General features: G+C 40.4%; 1 protein-coding gene across 1 annotated transcript; it reads left to right on the forward strand.

The window, feature by feature from the left end:
* The first annotated feature begins 5,713 nt into the window (after window positions 1-5,713).
* c7h2orf69 (chromosome 7 C2orf69 homolog) lies at window positions 5,714-9,147 on the forward strand. The gene is made up of 2 exons (XM_060828023.1): window positions 5,714-6,070; window positions 8,043-9,147. The coding sequence occupies exons 1-2, from the start codon at window positions 5,885-5,887 to the stop codon at window positions 8,889-8,891; spliced, it is 1,035 nt and encodes a 344-aa protein (XP_060684006.1). The 5' UTR covers window positions 5,714-5,884; the 3' UTR covers window positions 8,892-9,147.
* The last annotated feature ends 7,722 nt before the right edge of the window (window positions 9,148-16,869 follow it).

Here is a 16,869-nt window from a genome sequence, read left to right on the forward strand (position 1 = left end):
TTCAGTTTAATGTAGAGCATTCACTGTTCACAAAGCTGTCCCTTTACTGTGGGAAGAATGCTCATAGATGGAATGAGTGCTCAAGAGGAACAGAGGAAAAGGGTTAGGCTATTCTAACAATTGAGTCTGCTCTGTCATTCAATAGAATTATGGTTGACCATCAGCTCAAAACCTTCTTCCCACTCTATCCCCTATCTCTACATGTCATTTGATTTTTAAAAATCTGACATTCTCTACTTTAAACATACTGAATCGCTGAGCTTTAATAGTCACCTGGGGTAGAGAATTCCCAGGATTCACAATGTTCTGAGTGAAAAAAAACCCTCATTTCAGTCCTAAGTGGTATCCCTGTTATTTTGAAACTGTGTAATTTTAGGTTCATTTTTATTTAGTTTGCAAGCATGACACTGAGCTTCTGGTCATTGTAATTTTAATTGTCTGTCCCACTCCAGCCTCTTTGTCTTCAACCTCCAACACTTCACTCCAATGAAGCTCAACATAATCTCAAAAAAAGGGGAATCCTCTTTGGATTAACCACTTTATAGCCTTCCAGACTCAACACTGACTCCAATAACTTCACAATGTAACTATTGCTCTCAGTTTTTGGGCAACAGCTGCTGGTAATTATTTTGTTCCTATTATTTTTAGCTCCTAATTTACTTCCATGTTTCTTACTTGTCTTATTGCCTCCACTTTTTGCCTTATATTGTATATTCTGTAGCTCTTTCCTTCTGAAGCCTATCCCTCCCACCGTAACCTATCTTCCTCTTAAAACCTTTTCTAATTTTTCCCAGTTATAAGTAAAGTTCAGCAACTTCAACCATTGGCTGTCTCTGCAGATACTGTTGAACAACTGAATGTTATTTTTCTAAACATTCTGTTTATACTTCAGGGTTCTAGCATTCACAGTATTTAGCTTTTGGCCATGGTTACTGGTTTAGAATATTGCATCATACCATGCATCTGCAGATACAAAAAGAGCTGAGTGGTGAAAACACTCAGAAACTGAAGGCTTCATACCCAATTTGCAAATTAAATCACTGTTTCTCTCATATGATGCCTGACTTGCTCAATATTTCCAACATTTGATGTTTTTAATTCAGATTTCCAGCTTCTACAGTATTTTGCTTTTGTCTGAACAAATGAATGTTAAATATGTTAATCCAGATGGCTCACACACTTGAATTTCATTTATCTGTTCATGAGTGTCTGCTTGAAGACAGGAACAATCACAATCCAAAATCTTAATCTTAAACAAAGCCAACCTTGTACATATAAGGGGAGGGCTTGCTAATGTTGATTGTGTAACTAGACTAAAGGACATAGCAGTAAATAAACAACAGAAAACATTTAAATAAACAGTTCAAAATGTTCACCAAAAATACATTGCATTGAAAAACAACACAGTGAGAAAGTTCCATTCTTAGTTTACCGAGAAGGTTAAGAACTGCATTGTGTTAAAATAAGAGGCTGGTAATGTTGCAAAGAATAGTAGTAATCGTGAAAATTAGGCAGGTTTTAGAAATAAGAAAAAGGTCATGTAATTTTGACTTTAAAAAGGAAAAAATAAAATGAGTGTGTAAAAACAGATTGTAAGTATATAAAAAGGAATAAAGTAGTTTCAAGTCTACATTGATCTATTTAAAACAAAACCAGAAGTGATTATGATGGAGAATGATGAATTCGCAGAGGCACTGAGCAAATAGTTTGTGTCCAACATTCACAGTTGAAGACACAGGATACATGTCAAAAATAAAGGGTAATGGAAGGATTACTAAGAGTGAGGAAACTAAGGTAATTGATATCAAGAAAAAAATTGGAGAAACTCAAGGTATTTAATACAAAAGCCTAATACACAAGATATGGTCTTAAAGAGTTGAGGTGAAACAATAGTTAAGCATTAATTAATGGGCAGAAAACAAAGAGTAGGGATAAATGGAGCATTTTCAAGTTAGCAGGCTGTGGTCCACAGTGGTCAGTGCTGGGGCTTCAGGTATTTTAAAATGGCTGAGACAAAGAGACAGAAAGCAATGCATTCAAGTTTGCTGATGATACAAAGCTAGGTGGGAATGCAGGAAGCACACAAAGGCTGCAAAGAGGTTTGGAAAAGTTAAGCGCGTGGACGACAGGGTGGTACACGGAACATCATGTGGGAAAATCTGAGGTTATTTGATCATTGAAAACCAGAATACTTTTGAAAAGGCATGAAAATTGTGCACGTTCACAGAGATTTGGGTGTGGTCATATAAGGAAGACAAAAAGATAGCAGAATTTAAATCAGAATTGCTGCATTGCCTCTATACATCTGGCAGCATTTGTGGAGAGAAAGCAGAGTTCATATTTTGGGTTTGGTGACCCTTGTTTAGAAGGACAGAAAGGCAGCATGTAGCTACAGCAAGGAATTAGGAAAGCACATAGAATATTGGTCTCAATACAAGGGTATTGGAGTGCAAGAATAAAGACATCTTGTTACAACTGTGTGGGACATTGGTGAGATCACATCCAAAAATACTATCTCCATTTCTAAGGAACAATAAAATGCATTGGATGTAGTACAGCATGGATTGACTAGAGTCGTATAAAACAAAGAATTGTGAATTCTGGAAATCGGAAAGCAATATCAAAAAATTCTGGAGAAACTTAATGTGTCTGGCAGGATCTGTGGAGAGAAAAATAAAGTTAACATTTCAGGTCCAGTAACCTTTCTTCAGAACTCTGAAGATGGGTTCTGAAGAAGGATCACTGGGCTCAAAATGTTAACTGTGTTTTCTCTCCACAAATGCTGCCAGACCTACGAAGCTTGTTTACCAATTTCTGTTTTTGGAGTCATGGAGATGTACAGCATGGAAACAGACCCTTCGGTCCAACCCCTCCATGCCGATCAGATATCCCAACCCAATCTAGTTTCACCTGCCAGCACCCGCCCATATCCCTCCAAACCCTTCCTATTCATATACCCATCCAAATGCCTCTTAAATGTTGCCATTGTACCAGCCTCCACCACTTCCTCTGGCAGCTCATTCCACACACGTACCACCCTCTGCGTGAAAAAGTTGCCCCTGTAGTTCTCTTATATTTCTTTCTCCTCTCACCCTAACCCTATGCCCTCTAGTTCTGGACTCCCTGATCCCAGGGAAAAGACTTTGTCTATTTACCCTATCCATGCCCCTCATAATTTTGTAAACCTCTATAATGTCACGCCTCAGCCTCTGAGGCTCCAGGGAAAACAGCCCCAGCCTGTTCAGCCTCTCCCTATAGCTCAAATCCTCCAACCCTGGCAACATCCTTGTAAATCTTTTCTGAACCCTTTCAAGTTTCACATCTTTCCGATAGGAAGGAGACCAGAACTGCACACAATATTCCATCAGTGACCTAACCAATGTCCTGTACAGTCGCAACATGACCTCCCAACTCCTGTACTCAATACTCTGACCAATAAAGGAAAGCATACCAAATGCCTTCTTCACTATCCTATCTACCTGTGACTCCACTTTCAAGGAGCTATGAACCTGCACACGTAGGTCTCTTTGTTCAGCAATACTCCCTCGGACCTTACCGTTAAGTGTATAAATCCTGCTAAGATTTGCTTTCCCAAAATGCAACCTCGCATTTATCTGAATTAAACTCCATATGCCACTTCTCAGCCCATTAGCCCATCTGGTCAAGATCCTGTTGTCATTTGAGGTAACCCTCTTCGTTGTCCACTACACCTCCAATTTTGGTGTCATCTGCAAACTTACTAACTGTACCTCTTATTCTCGCATCCAAATCATTTATGTAAATGACACAAAGTCGAGGACCCAGCACTGATCCTTGTGGCACTCCACTGGTCAGAGGCCTCCAGTTTGAAAAACAACCCTCCACCACCACCCTCTGTCTTCTACCTTTGAGCCAATTCTGTATCCAAATGGCTAGTTCTCCCTGTATTCCATGAGATCTAACCTTGCTTATCAGTCCCATGGGAACCTTGTCGAATGCCTTACTGAAGTCCATATAGATCACATCTACCGCTCTTCCCTCATCAATCCTCTTTGTTACTTCCTCAAAAAACTCAATCGCGTTTGTGGGACATGATTTCCCAAAGCCATGTTGACTATCCCTAATCACTCCATGCCTTTCCAAATACATGTACATCCTGTCCCTCAGGATTCCATCTGACAACTTGCCCACCACCGACATCAGGCTCACTGGTCTATAGTTCCCTGGCTTGTCCTTACCACCCTTCTTAAACAGTGGTACTATGTTAGCCAACCTCCAGTCTTCCGGCACCTCACCTGTGACTATTGATGATACAACTATCTCAGCAAGTGGCCCAGAAATCACTTCTCTAGCTTCCCACAGAGTTCTAGGGTACACCTGATCAGGTCCTGGGGATTTATCCACCTTTACCTGTTTCAAGACATCCAGCACTTCCTCCTCTGTAATAAGGACATTTTGCAAGAAGCAGTCTATATCTTCCATATCCTTTTCCACAGTAAATACTAAATGCTCATTTAGTATCTCCCCTATTTTCTCACAAAGGCCGCCTTTCTGATCTTTGAGGGGCCCTATTCTCTCCCTAGTTACCCTTTTGTTGCACTCAATTAGTCCCAGGGATAACAGTGTTGCACTATGATGTGAGGCTGGATAATCTGTGTCCATATTCTCAGCAGTTTAGAAGAATGAGCAGTGACTTCACTGAAATATTCAAGAATATGAAGGAGCATGACAGTATAGATACTGAGAGTCAGGCAGCAGCTGGGGAGCAGGAAAATCGATGTTTCAAGCAAAAGCCTTCATCAGGAATGAGGCTCATTCCTGATGAAGAGCTTTTGCTCGAAATGTCGATTTTCCTGCTCCTCAGATGCTGCCTGACCTGCTGTGCTTTTCCAGGATCACTCTAATCTTGACTATGATCCCGAGTATCTACAGTCCTCACTTTCACCTGGTATAGATACTGAAACAAGATAAAAACCAAAAGAACTGCAGATGCTATAAATCAGAAACAAAAACAAATTTCTGGAAAAGTTTAGCAAATCTGGCAGCATCATGGAGGGAAATCAGAGTTAACCATTTGTGTCCAGTCACCCTTTCTCAGAATTAGTGGTAGTGAGGAAAATGGGACTTGTAGATTGGTTAATGGGCAGGAATGTGTATCCTTCTTTCCCTCAGTATCCTCGAAACACCTCATTAGATTCTGGTGCTTTCTCCTGTTGACTGAACTACTTTGTGGGGAGTAGGCATGTACTTGATGAGCTAAACAACCTCCTTCTGTGGCACTAATGACTTGATTTAAGTACAGCAAGCCTTCATAGCACCGCTTATAGAGTCACAGAGATGTACAGCATAGAAACAGACCCTTCGATCCAACCTGTCCACGCCAACCAGGTATCCCAACCCAATCTAGTCCCACCTGCCAGCACCCGGCCCATATCCCTCCAAACCTTTCCTATTCATATACCCATCCAAATGCCTCTTAAATGTTGCAATTGTACCACCTTTATCATTTTTAGCCCATTACGTGTCTCAATTAGTGTTTCTGATGGAGAGGCATGACCTAAAACCTGACTGTCTCCCCACTCTCCACAGACAGTGCCAGACCTGTTCATCTTTTCCAGCACTTTCTGGCTTTATTTAAGGTCTGGAGTGTAGCTTTTCTTGCTTGGGTGGTGGAGGGTGTGGGATCTGAGCATGCGCAGTCTGCAGTTGGCGATGCCTGCAGTGGGAGCAAGTGCCGCCAGGCGGCGCGGTGACTGGGAGTCGCAGGCCGGGCCCGGGTTTCTGGGCAGTGTCCCCCCCCCGCTCCCGCCCCCGCCCCCGAGGGGTGCGAGCTTCGGCCTTTTTGTGCGCCCTGTCTCCGTTAGCGTTCCTCCTGCTGCTGCTCCGGGTGCCGGGTGTCTCCGTGATGACCAGGCCCGGCTGGGTACCGGCGGCCACTCGGCTTTGGAAGGTGCCGGGCTTTGAGGTGCTGCGGTTGCCCGGGGTGACGGGCTGGGGCCCGGGCAACAAGAATGACCTGGTGCTGGGGCTCGGCGACAGCTCCCGGCCCCGGAGCCGGCAACATGTCATCTACTTCCCGGGGGACGTGCAGGTCAGTGCGGGGACGGGCAGGCAGACTGCCTTTTAACATCGCCCCCGCCCCTGTATCACCCACTCCCCCTTTCCCCATCCTCCCTTCCCCGTATCCACTGTATCCCACTTCCCTGTTCCTGCCCCTTCCCTGTGTCAACCACTCTGCCTTTGCCCATCACCCTCTCAGTTCCCCCTTCCCCGTATCCCACATATTCCCCGTATCCCACATATTCCCCGTATCCCACATATTCCCCGTATCCCACATATCCCCCCTTCCCCGTATCCCACATATTCCCCGTATCCCACATATCCCCCCTTCCCCGTATCCCACATATCCCCCGTATCCCACATATCCCCCCTTCCCCGTATCCCACATATCCCCCGTATCCCACATATCCCCCGTATCCCACATATCCCCCCTTCCCCGTATCCCACATATTCCCCGTATCCCACATATCCCCCCTTCCCCGTATCCCACATATTCCCCGTATCCCACATATCCCCCCTTCCCCGTATCCCACATATTCCCCGTATCCCACATATCCCCCCTTCCCCGTATCCCACATATTCCCCATATCCCCCCTTCCCCGTATCCCACGTATCCCCCCCTTCCCCGTATCCCACATATCCCCCCTTCCCCGTATCCCACATATTCCCCATATCCCCCCTTCCCCGTATCCCACGTATCCCCCCCTTCCCCGTATCCCACGTATCCCCCCCTTCCCCGTATCCCACGTATCCCCCCTTCCCCGTATCCCACATATTCCCCGTATCCCACATATCCCCCCTTCCCCGTATCCCACATATTCCCCATATCCCCCCTTCCCCGTATCCCACATATCCCCCCTTCCCCGTATCCCACATATCCCCCCTTCCCTGTATCCCACATATTCCCCGTATCCCCCCTTCCCCGTATCCCACGTATCCCCCCTTCCCCGTATCCCACGTATCCCCCTTCCCCGTATCCCACGTATCCTCCCTTCCCCGTATCCCACGTATCCCCCTCCTTCCCTCTATCACTCACTACCCACTTTGCCCATTCCCCATTTCCCCCTTCTCGATTTCCCCATCCTCCTCACTTCCCTGTAACTCACATCATCCAACTCCCCCTTACATTGACTAAAGCTCTGAAGGTTGTTGAAAATCTGAAATAAAAGTGTAAAATACGCAGTGTTGATTAGGTCTAGCAGCTTTTAGAGTCATAGAGTTATACTGCATGGAAACATACCTTTGGTCTAATTCAGTAGTGTTGACCAGATATCCTAAACCATTTGCCAGCACTTGGCCCATATCCATCTAAACCTACCTATTCATGTAACTATCCAGATGTCTTTTAAATGCAGTTGCACCCACCTCCACCACTTCTTCTATCAACTCATTCCATACACTTGTCACCTTCTGTGTGAAAATGTTGCCCCTCGGGTCCCTTTTAATTCTTTCCCCTCTCATCTTAAACCTATGCTCTTTAGTTTTGGACTCCCCTATCCTGGGAAAAAATATTTTGGCTACTAACCCTCTCTATGCCCCTCATGATCTTATAAACCACTATAAGGTCACTTCTCAGCTTCCAACTCTCCAGAGGAAAAAAAAACCCAGCCTATTCAGCCTCTTATGGCTCAAGTCCTTCAATCTTGTGGACAGAATAATAGTTAACGTTTCAGAGGGATCACAGACCTAAAATGTTATTGCTCTTTCGGTTCCCCAGATGCTGCTAGACTAACTGAGCGTTGGTGCCTTTACAGTGAATCAAATTAAAGTTAAATATTTTGTTAAAACAAGTGCTCCTGAAAGACCTATTGAGTGTGTATTGTAAGTGTTTGTTATTGATTGTACCTCAGTTTTTTAAACAGAAGGGGAAGAAACTAATATCTTTGCAAAATATATTCATCCACGTAATTCAACAAATAACCACCAAGAGAATCTCAACATGAAATTTGAAAGTTTCTCACTGTATGATGATCATTGATGCATTTAATTGCTTATTCTTTTAGAACTACCATGAAGAGATGATACGACATCCGGAAAACATCCGTTGGCAGCAGTGGAGTCTGGAAGGAGTTGCTGCTTTGCTGATCCACCGTTTTCCTAACAGTCACATCTGGATTGTAAAGGCTTCCCGGATTCACCTGCATAAATTCAGTTGCTATGACAACTTTGTGAAAAGCAATCTGTTTGGTGTGCCTGAACATAACTCAGACTGTCGGGCTTTCAAGCACCTTCATGCACTCTTGACCAATGCTTTCAAGCAGGCACATAGTATCCTCCATTCATGGACAAAACCTGGTGAAAGTGCTGATAGCTCATTTACCTTTGCACATGATGAAGGCTCCAGTACACATTGTGAAACTGCAAATGGTTTTGCACCTAAACATGACCTGGATACTACAGGTCCGCAGTGCTCTCCTGGAGCACAAAGAGAATATGAGGACTTGAAATTTATATTGATTGGTTTCAGCAAAGGTTGTGTGGTTTTAAACCAGCTGCTATACGGCTTGACTGAAGCAAAGAAAGACAAGGAACTATCTGCCTTCATTAATAATATCAAAGAGATATATTGGTTGGATGGTGGTCATGCTGGGGGAAACAACACCTGGGTCACCAATCCTGACGTCTTGAAGGGTTTTGCACAAACAGGTATTCCTGTATACACACACGTTACACCTTATCAAGTCCGAGATGAAATGAGAGCTTGGATTGGAAAAGAGCACAAGAAATTTATCCGACTCCTTGGGGAATATGGTGTAAAAGTGACAAACCAACTTCATTTTGAGAATGAAACCCCTTCTGTGGATAATCACTTCAGGGTGCTTCAAGTGTTCAAAGATGCTTTGGATCCATAGTGACAGAATGATTCCACAATGCTCAGTTTCAGCTGTTCCTAGTGAAGCAGTATAGAAAACATGCTGAGAAGTAAAAATGACTCAAATGCATTTAATAGCTTGAGGGCTGAGTAATTACGTGTAATTTTGCTTACCACACATCTCTAATAGGGACTAATTGTTTTATGTACGTTGAAGTACTGTCCTCGTTGCATTTATTTTGCATTCCTTTCTGTTGTATTTGTTGACTTGCTGTAATAAAAAATATTGGATGCAATTGTCAACCTTCCCAAAACAATTAAAAACTTTAGTTTCAGGCAAAATGTGGGACAACTGAATTTTTGAATAATACCCAATTTTAACCTAATATGGGCATTCTAACACTGGATTTGCCTTCGAATGTTGATCCTCCAAAAAGTGTTGGAGAAATAACATGAAATATTAAACTAAGGTCCTAAAATAACAAAGGATGATCATTGGTACAAATTTCAAGTGCAAATGTATGTGGCTTGATTAATATATTCAAATGCCTGTCACGGTCTGGATCTTAAATTTAATGACTGCTTAACTGGAAGCAAGTCCATATTGGCAAAGTGATTGGGAATTTAAGGATGATTTGAATGTGTTAATAATCAGATGCATCATAGTTTTAGGCTTTATGCCAGATCTCTTTGTTCATTCCTATATGTAGACTTTGGATCATGTACAAATTGTTGTCCGATATCTTAGTAAATGTTGCCAACACTTGCAAATTGTTACAAAAAACTCAGCGTCAGCCACTGGAATATATTCTGCCATCATGTAATTCTCTTTTTGAAGGAAAATAATGTACACTGTTACAAGACTATGGCTTCCATTCTGAACCTTTGAATGATTCATTTAAAATAAGTGAGGTAAATGAAACGTATACTTTATAAAGAAGTATCTTTCATGAAAGACAAATGTCCTAGATTTGCAGGCAACTCAGTACATTTGAAGCATTGTTACTACTTTAGTAAAACAGGTACTCTGGAAAAAATACTTTGGCTACTGACCCTATCCATTCCCCTCTGCCTCCGACCCTCCAAGGAAATAAAGTCATAGCCTATTCAGTCTCTCTGCATAGCTCCAATCTCAGTAACATCCTTGAAACCCTTTCAAGTTTAACAACATCTTTCCTGTAGCAAGGAGACCAGAATTGAATGAATTATTCTAAAAGTGGCTTCACTAATGTCCTGTATCATTGTAAAGTGACATTCCAACTCCTACACCAATGATCTGACCAATGAAGGCAGGCTTCCCAAATGTTTTCTTCACCAGCCTGTCTGCTTGCGTCTCCACTTTCAAGAAACTATGCATCTGTGCCCCTTAGTCTCTTTGTTAGCAACATTGATCTAAATTAAATAAACATACATAACCAGGAGCATTTTTGAGGATTGGTTTACTTCTTTGTTCTGCAACTAATAGACAACTCAAAGCTAAAGGAAAGAAATCAAAAATGAATCTTGTTCATTGCAAGCCATTCATGATTCTTTGAAGTATCACTTGTGGGGAATCCTTCCTACTGAAAGTGAATGTGCACACCAATGATGCCATTTTAGTACTGTAACAATACCATTGTGTCAAAACGTTAGGTACAATCAGTTCTTCTATAACATGATGGTTGCGTTCTTGTGCAACCCCGTGCTAGAGAAAAAAATCGTACTTTAGAAACAGCACTTTAAGCGTTGGCGATGTAATTGTGTTACAGCCAATGCACATTTTAAAAGTTCATGCTTTTGAAACAGTGTCCTTAATATGTCAGTCATGTTACAGTGAATTCACATTGATGAAATGTGCTTTATAGCAGAACAGCCAGTAGCAGGAAGCATGAGCCCAAATTTATGGCCACTATTTCAAAATAAGAGAGCTTAAAAAATATCGTAGTTTGAAAAAGTGAAATTGTAGTTGTGGATCATTCATTGCTTAGGAAAGTGAATGGTCTCATCTGTCATATCAGCATTACCTGTAATATGATGGATTGTTTATCTGAAGCTGGAATCAGACATGTTGGAGGAAGGTTGGAAGAGCTATTGAAAGATTGCTTTCAGGAATCTTTCCTTCAGTGAGAATACTGAGTGATTCATGGTACTAAACTGTGATGCAATACTAATCATCACCTATGCACCAACACAGATACAACAGATTTGGATCAAAGTGGCATTTTATGACAGGCTCAGCAGGATCATCAAAGGAGTACTATTCCAGGACAAGTTCATCATTCTCAGTGATATCAATGCCTGTGTTTGTATGCACTGCAGTACCTGCAAGGGAGTACATTTCTAGAGAAAGTAGAGACTGAACCTGTTTTGAAGAAGTGTCACTGGACCTGAGATGTTAACGCTGCTTTCTCTCTTCACCTGCTTCCAGACGTGTTGAATTTCTACAGCAATTTCTGGAGTCAGCATGGATTTCTAAAGAGGAATTTGTGTTTAAGTAGCTTGCTGGAGGTTTTTTTGAGGTGTTGACAATAAGGCTTGATGATAAAATTGGCAGAGTAACAGGCAACAGAGTAATGATTTTTTTGGTTTAGAGGAAGGTTTATAGTGGGGATTCCAAAGGTTGCTATTTTAAGTTAGTGACTTATTGGTGGGGCTTAACAGATGAAAAATACCACGGGCTATTTGAAAAAGCCATTCGGTTGTGTGTGGTAGTACTTGCAGATGGACAGAAGAGAAAAAAAGAATAAAAGGATTAAACTGACATTAACCGACATGTTATTGACAGTGCACAGAACACGTAAGTCATGGGATTCCTGTGGTATAGTGATTATACAATAAATGTTTCTTCATGATTGGGAGTCAAGCATGTTACTTACTAAAAGAATTAGATTTAAACAAAAGCGGGAATGTTTGAAACAAACGAATTGGACAAATTCCCATCTGGTTCACCAATGTTCCCTAAGGAAGAAAACTGACCTTCCTGGTCTGGTCTACCTGTGACCCCAGACACACAACAATATGGTCAACTCTTAACTGCCCTGGGCATTTAGGGTTGAGCAGTAAATGCTTGAGTCAGTGACGCCTACATCCCCATGAATGAATAATAAAAAACGAACAAGGTTTCTCAACATAATTAAAGAATAGAATAAATGGAACACCTTTCAAAGCATAATGTTTTGCATTAAGGACAAATCCATTTTCTAAACCACCAAACAGACTAAACAAATATAATCCTAATTAGATTAACAAATTTATTAAATGCAACATTCTGCAAGGGAAACAGAAAAGGGGCTTTCTGGGATGAAAGTGCAAGGCTATGTGCAAATGCTTAAATATCATCACAGGAGAATGAGCGATTGAAATGCATAGTTGCTAAACATATCACCAAAAAGCTTTCACTGATGCAGCGGTAACAGATTAAGTAAACTCACAAAAGATGCTTATACTCAAGGACAAATGTAAAATTGTAACTAGTCTGAAAAACCGGTTCCTCCAAATATTAATAAGGGAAAACATAGATAGCATTGTTCCAAACATATACAATCTGAGCAAACCTCATCAACATCATTACCCACACTCTAAGAGGATAAGTCCAGCAATTATAGACAAGTCAGTGTTTGGGAACCTTCTAGAAAAATGTGGGTTGATGAAACGCCAGCATGGACTTTTAAAGATGAATTTCTGTTTAACTAACTTGCTGGAATTTTTTTGAGGAGCGCTCAAAAAGGCTTAATAAGAACATTGGCTGAATAATAGGAAACTGAGTAATGGTCAGAGAACATAGAACAGTACCGGCCCTTTAGCCCTCAATATTATGCCAAGCCTTTTATCCTACTCTAAAATCAGACTAATCTACACACCCTTCATTGTACTAACTTCCAAATGCCTATCCAAGAGTCACTTAAATGTCCCTAATGTATCTGACTACTATGACTGTTGGCAGTGCATTCAACACACCCACCACTCTCTGTGTAAAGAACCTACCCTGACATCTCCCCAAACCTTTCTCCAATTACCTTAAATTTACACCCCATCTTGGTAGACATTTCTACCTTGGGAAAAAAATCTCTGGCTATACACTCTATCTATGCCTCTCAACATCATGTACACCTCTGTCAAGTCACCTCTGATTCTTCTATGCTCCAATGAGAAAAGTCCTAACTCTCCCAACCTTTCTTCATAAGACGTGCCTTCTAGTCCAGGCAGCATCCTGCTAATTTCCTCTGCAGCCGATCTAAAGCTTCCACATCATTCCTATAATGAGGTGACCAGAACTGAACACTGTTCCAAGTGTGGTTTAATGGATATTTTTTGGTCTGGAGGAAGGTCTATCATGGAGATTCCAAAATTTGGTATTGGGATCCTTGCTTTCCTCACTTACATTAATAATCTTGGTGTTCAGGTGAAAATTTCAAAACCCAGAAATGGAGACAGAGAGGTCAAAAAAGGGAAGGGATGGATGTGTCAGAGATGAATCAGATGAGGTAAGAGCGAAACTAGGGCTCAAAATTAAAACTAATCAATTTTCTAGTCCAGCGTGGGCAAGAGCAGAAAATAATACTAATGCAGTCATCATTACCAGAAAAAGAGGTGAGGGAGTAGGTCGAGGTACAGCTAAGTTTTCTAACTTTTAACTCTCTGATGCGCGGTCACACATCCATAATGGTAACTGTGTTTGGCTCTTTACAAATGCTGCCACATCTGCTGTGTATTCCTAATGCTTTCTGTTGCTATTGCTAGCAATCGGGATATATTGCTTTTTAAAAAAATATATAGTTGGATTCTGAATATAGGTAAATGTAGGATCTTCTCAGTGAACAGCCTAAGGCTGATTAAATGATCTTCTCATCTGCAACTGTCTTGTGAAACACAAATCATTTCATGGCTTTGTGGAATAAGCTGTAATTTGAAAACTAACCAAGCTCTTTTGCTAATTTGCATGGGCAATAAAACAGAGAACATTTACTAATGCTTGGAAAACTAAAACTAGCTTTCTTAAACAAAACAAGCTTTCTCATGCACAAACCATTCTGATCCTATTGGGACTATATAAAAACAAATGACAATGGACGAATGTATCTCACAAATGAACTAGTATTCACAGAAGATTTCAGTTCTTTAATAATATTGGATAGAAAATCAACTTTTGACAATGATTAAGAAGATTGAATTTAATAATTTTTGCCACTTGAACAACTAAACATTTTAGACTGCTAACTCACAATTTGTGTAGTCTACTATTGACAGGCAGCTGGTCTCTTGAACTGACATGTCCTTTGAGAAAAGTTGCTTTGCATGGTTACATCTTAAATGCAACTTTTAAGATACAAAAATCAGCATTTTTAAATATCCACCACATCTATGGGCAGAAGGCAATCTGCAATTCTGTTTTTAACTTGTTGGCACAATTAAGTTTATAAAAAATTAACACAATTCATTGCTTGACCTAAATGTGAAAATTTACTGCATGCGCCAACCTGCAGTTACCTCACCTATAGCAAATAGCCCCTACTCATAAGAGTTCTGAGTATTTTGATTCAAACAACACTGATAAAAAAAGCTGCAGCACTGCAGCAGAATAGTACGTGACATTATTATATGATCTAAATTTAAGAAACATTGCACCAACAACATACTACCAATAATTCATATTTTAATCAACCTAATTCCTTATGCATATATCCCAATAGGTACCACACTCTTTAATTATCTTGATAAAGAAACCTCAAGAAGTGAAAGAAAGACTCAGGTAATTTGCAATATTTAGCTGTTCCTGGAAGAAAAGAATTCTACATGGAAGCTGAACTGTTGAGAGAATCCATTGAGACTTAGATCCCATAAAGACAAGCGAAGGGCATGATGGCTCATTTTATAGTACTATATGGTATGATTCTGTTTTAAAGGCTGTTTTTAATCAGGCTGCCCACTGTTAACAGTAACTGAAATGACTCACATTTCAGCTGTAGGCCTTGCTACAATATCATGGAGTGCGTAATACTCTTCTATTATGAGCATTTGGTTGGTAATCGCATTCCAATAACATTAGTGAACAAAAGCAGCTTTGTGGCTTTGCTGTTTAATTGGTCTGGAATTGATTGCACAAAATGGTTTCACATGTAAAATTAATTGTAAAGTACAGTGGTTTTGAACTGGAAAACATTTGTTAATTTTAAGAATTATTCTCTGCTAGCTGAACCCATTCCACCAATCACACGTCATTGAAATAGGTAAAATGGAAAAAATCCTCTCATAAGATAGGGTGGCACAGTGGATAAGTGGTTAGTGCTGATGCCTTACTGTATCAGGACCTTGGACTGATTCCACCCGCGGGTGACTGCGTGTGTGGAGTTTGCATATTCTCCCCATTTCTGCACAGGTTTCCTCCCACAGTCCAAAGATTAGGCGGAACGACCACACTAAATTGCCCATAGTATCTTGGGGATCTGTGGGTTAACCATGGGAAATGCAGGGGTGGTCTGGATGGAATGCTGGTTGGAGGGTCATTGTGAACTTGATGGGCCAAATAGCCTGCTTCAACACTGTAGGGGTTTTATGAAAGATCACATTGTTATTTTGTTTCTGGCTGGACTATTTGATTCCAAAGTTGTGACGGTTGAAATGCATGCTCAACACAGATGCTAATTATTTACTACTCAGTCTAGGGGAACTAACCAGTAAAAGACTGAAATGACAGAGCTAGTCTGAACTGGAGTTCCATTTTCAAATATTACAAGATGAGTTTGGACCAGTTCCATCATTTTTATGTGTTACTGTTTTTCCTTCTATTCAGATACATAATTGATCTTCATAACTCAATAATTTTTAATCTAAAATGCTCAATCAATCTGTGACAGATTTAGTATTGTCTTCTGATAATATCTTTATCTTTTTAAGAATGTTACTGTTCAAGAGGCTGTTCTAGTATTTTTCTTATGCGCTGGACATTCCTCGATAATCAAGAGAGAAGTCCAAATAAGCAGCATCAAAATTAAAATAGTAGTCTCTGATTACAGATAAAAGAAACTTCACTAAATTTAGTATTGGTTACGAGCAATCTGTGAACATACACACTTGATGTCAGGTAACACCAATATTAATTTTTCGTTAATTTAAATTTTAGCCTTAGTTAAGCTCAGTTCCAAAGAAGGTATATTTGACATGAAACATTGACTATGTTTTTCTCTCTCCACAGATACACTCAGATCTGCTGAATGTCTTCAGTACTTTCTGTTCTTTTTATTTCAGATCTCCAGTATCTGTAGAATTTTGCTTTTTTATAATATTAAATCTTAAATTAGAAACATATTTTTCAAATTCTAAGATCTATTCATGAGCTTTGAAGTGAGAATAAATTTAAATTATCCTTTTCAAGTATCCAACTTAATATTGATGTCAATGAACTATTTGAATATGAAAGCCAATACCTTCAGCCTTAGACTGTCCCTGTTAAATAGGACCTGGTAATAGTTGCATATTGAATACAGAACATTTTCAGTGATGAGCTGATTCACAAAGCACTGAAATCAGTATTTGTAGTTTGTTTAATGGAATAATCAAATGTATGGATGTATTAGCTTTAGATAATCAGAACTGAGAGGCATTAGTTCCATTCTGTGGTGCAAAATAACACGCTTGTATTACTGAGTCAATATTAAATTTAAATGTGACCCTACTGACACATCACTGTTCAGTTCATATAATCCATTTATTTAATCATAGTTCATGGTATTCAAAGTAAAAGCAATTATTTAAAATCACTGAGATAATATTATCAGAAACAGTGCCGATGTGGGTGATAAGGCTCCTTACAACCATTCCTATTCTGAGACAGATGACTAAAACAGAACCAGAGGAAATGTTTAACATTTGTTTGTGCATTTCAAACTTGTTCTGGCATAATACTGATCTATCCTTGTCTACTTTTATTTTTCTCATCTGTTGCTCCCCATTCTCCCCTGAGAGATTCCTCATAATTTGTCTTTTAACTTCCATCTTAACTTGTCCTCTTTGCTATAATTGATGCTCTTAATTCTCTCATT

Source organism: Hemiscyllium ocellatum, chromosome 7 (assembly GCF_020745735.1).
Source record: "Hemiscyllium ocellatum isolate sHemOce1 chromosome 7, sHemOce1.pat.X.cur, whole genome shotgun sequence".
Classification (NCBI taxonomy): domain Eukaryota; kingdom Metazoa; phylum Chordata; class Chondrichthyes; order Orectolobiformes; family Hemiscylliidae; genus Hemiscyllium; species Hemiscyllium ocellatum.

What these genes read in the sequence shown, in the direction of transcription:
- c7h2orf69 (XM_060828023.1), top strand. Translation starts at nt 5,885, where the DNA reads ATGACCAGGCCCGGCTGGGTACCGGCGGCCACTCGGCTTTGGAAGGTG. An exon ending in ACTTCCCGGGGGACGTGCAG is followed by an intron (nt 6,071 to 8,042) that starts GTCAGTGCGGGG and finishes TTATTCTTTTAG; the next exon opens with AACTACCATGAAGAGATGAT.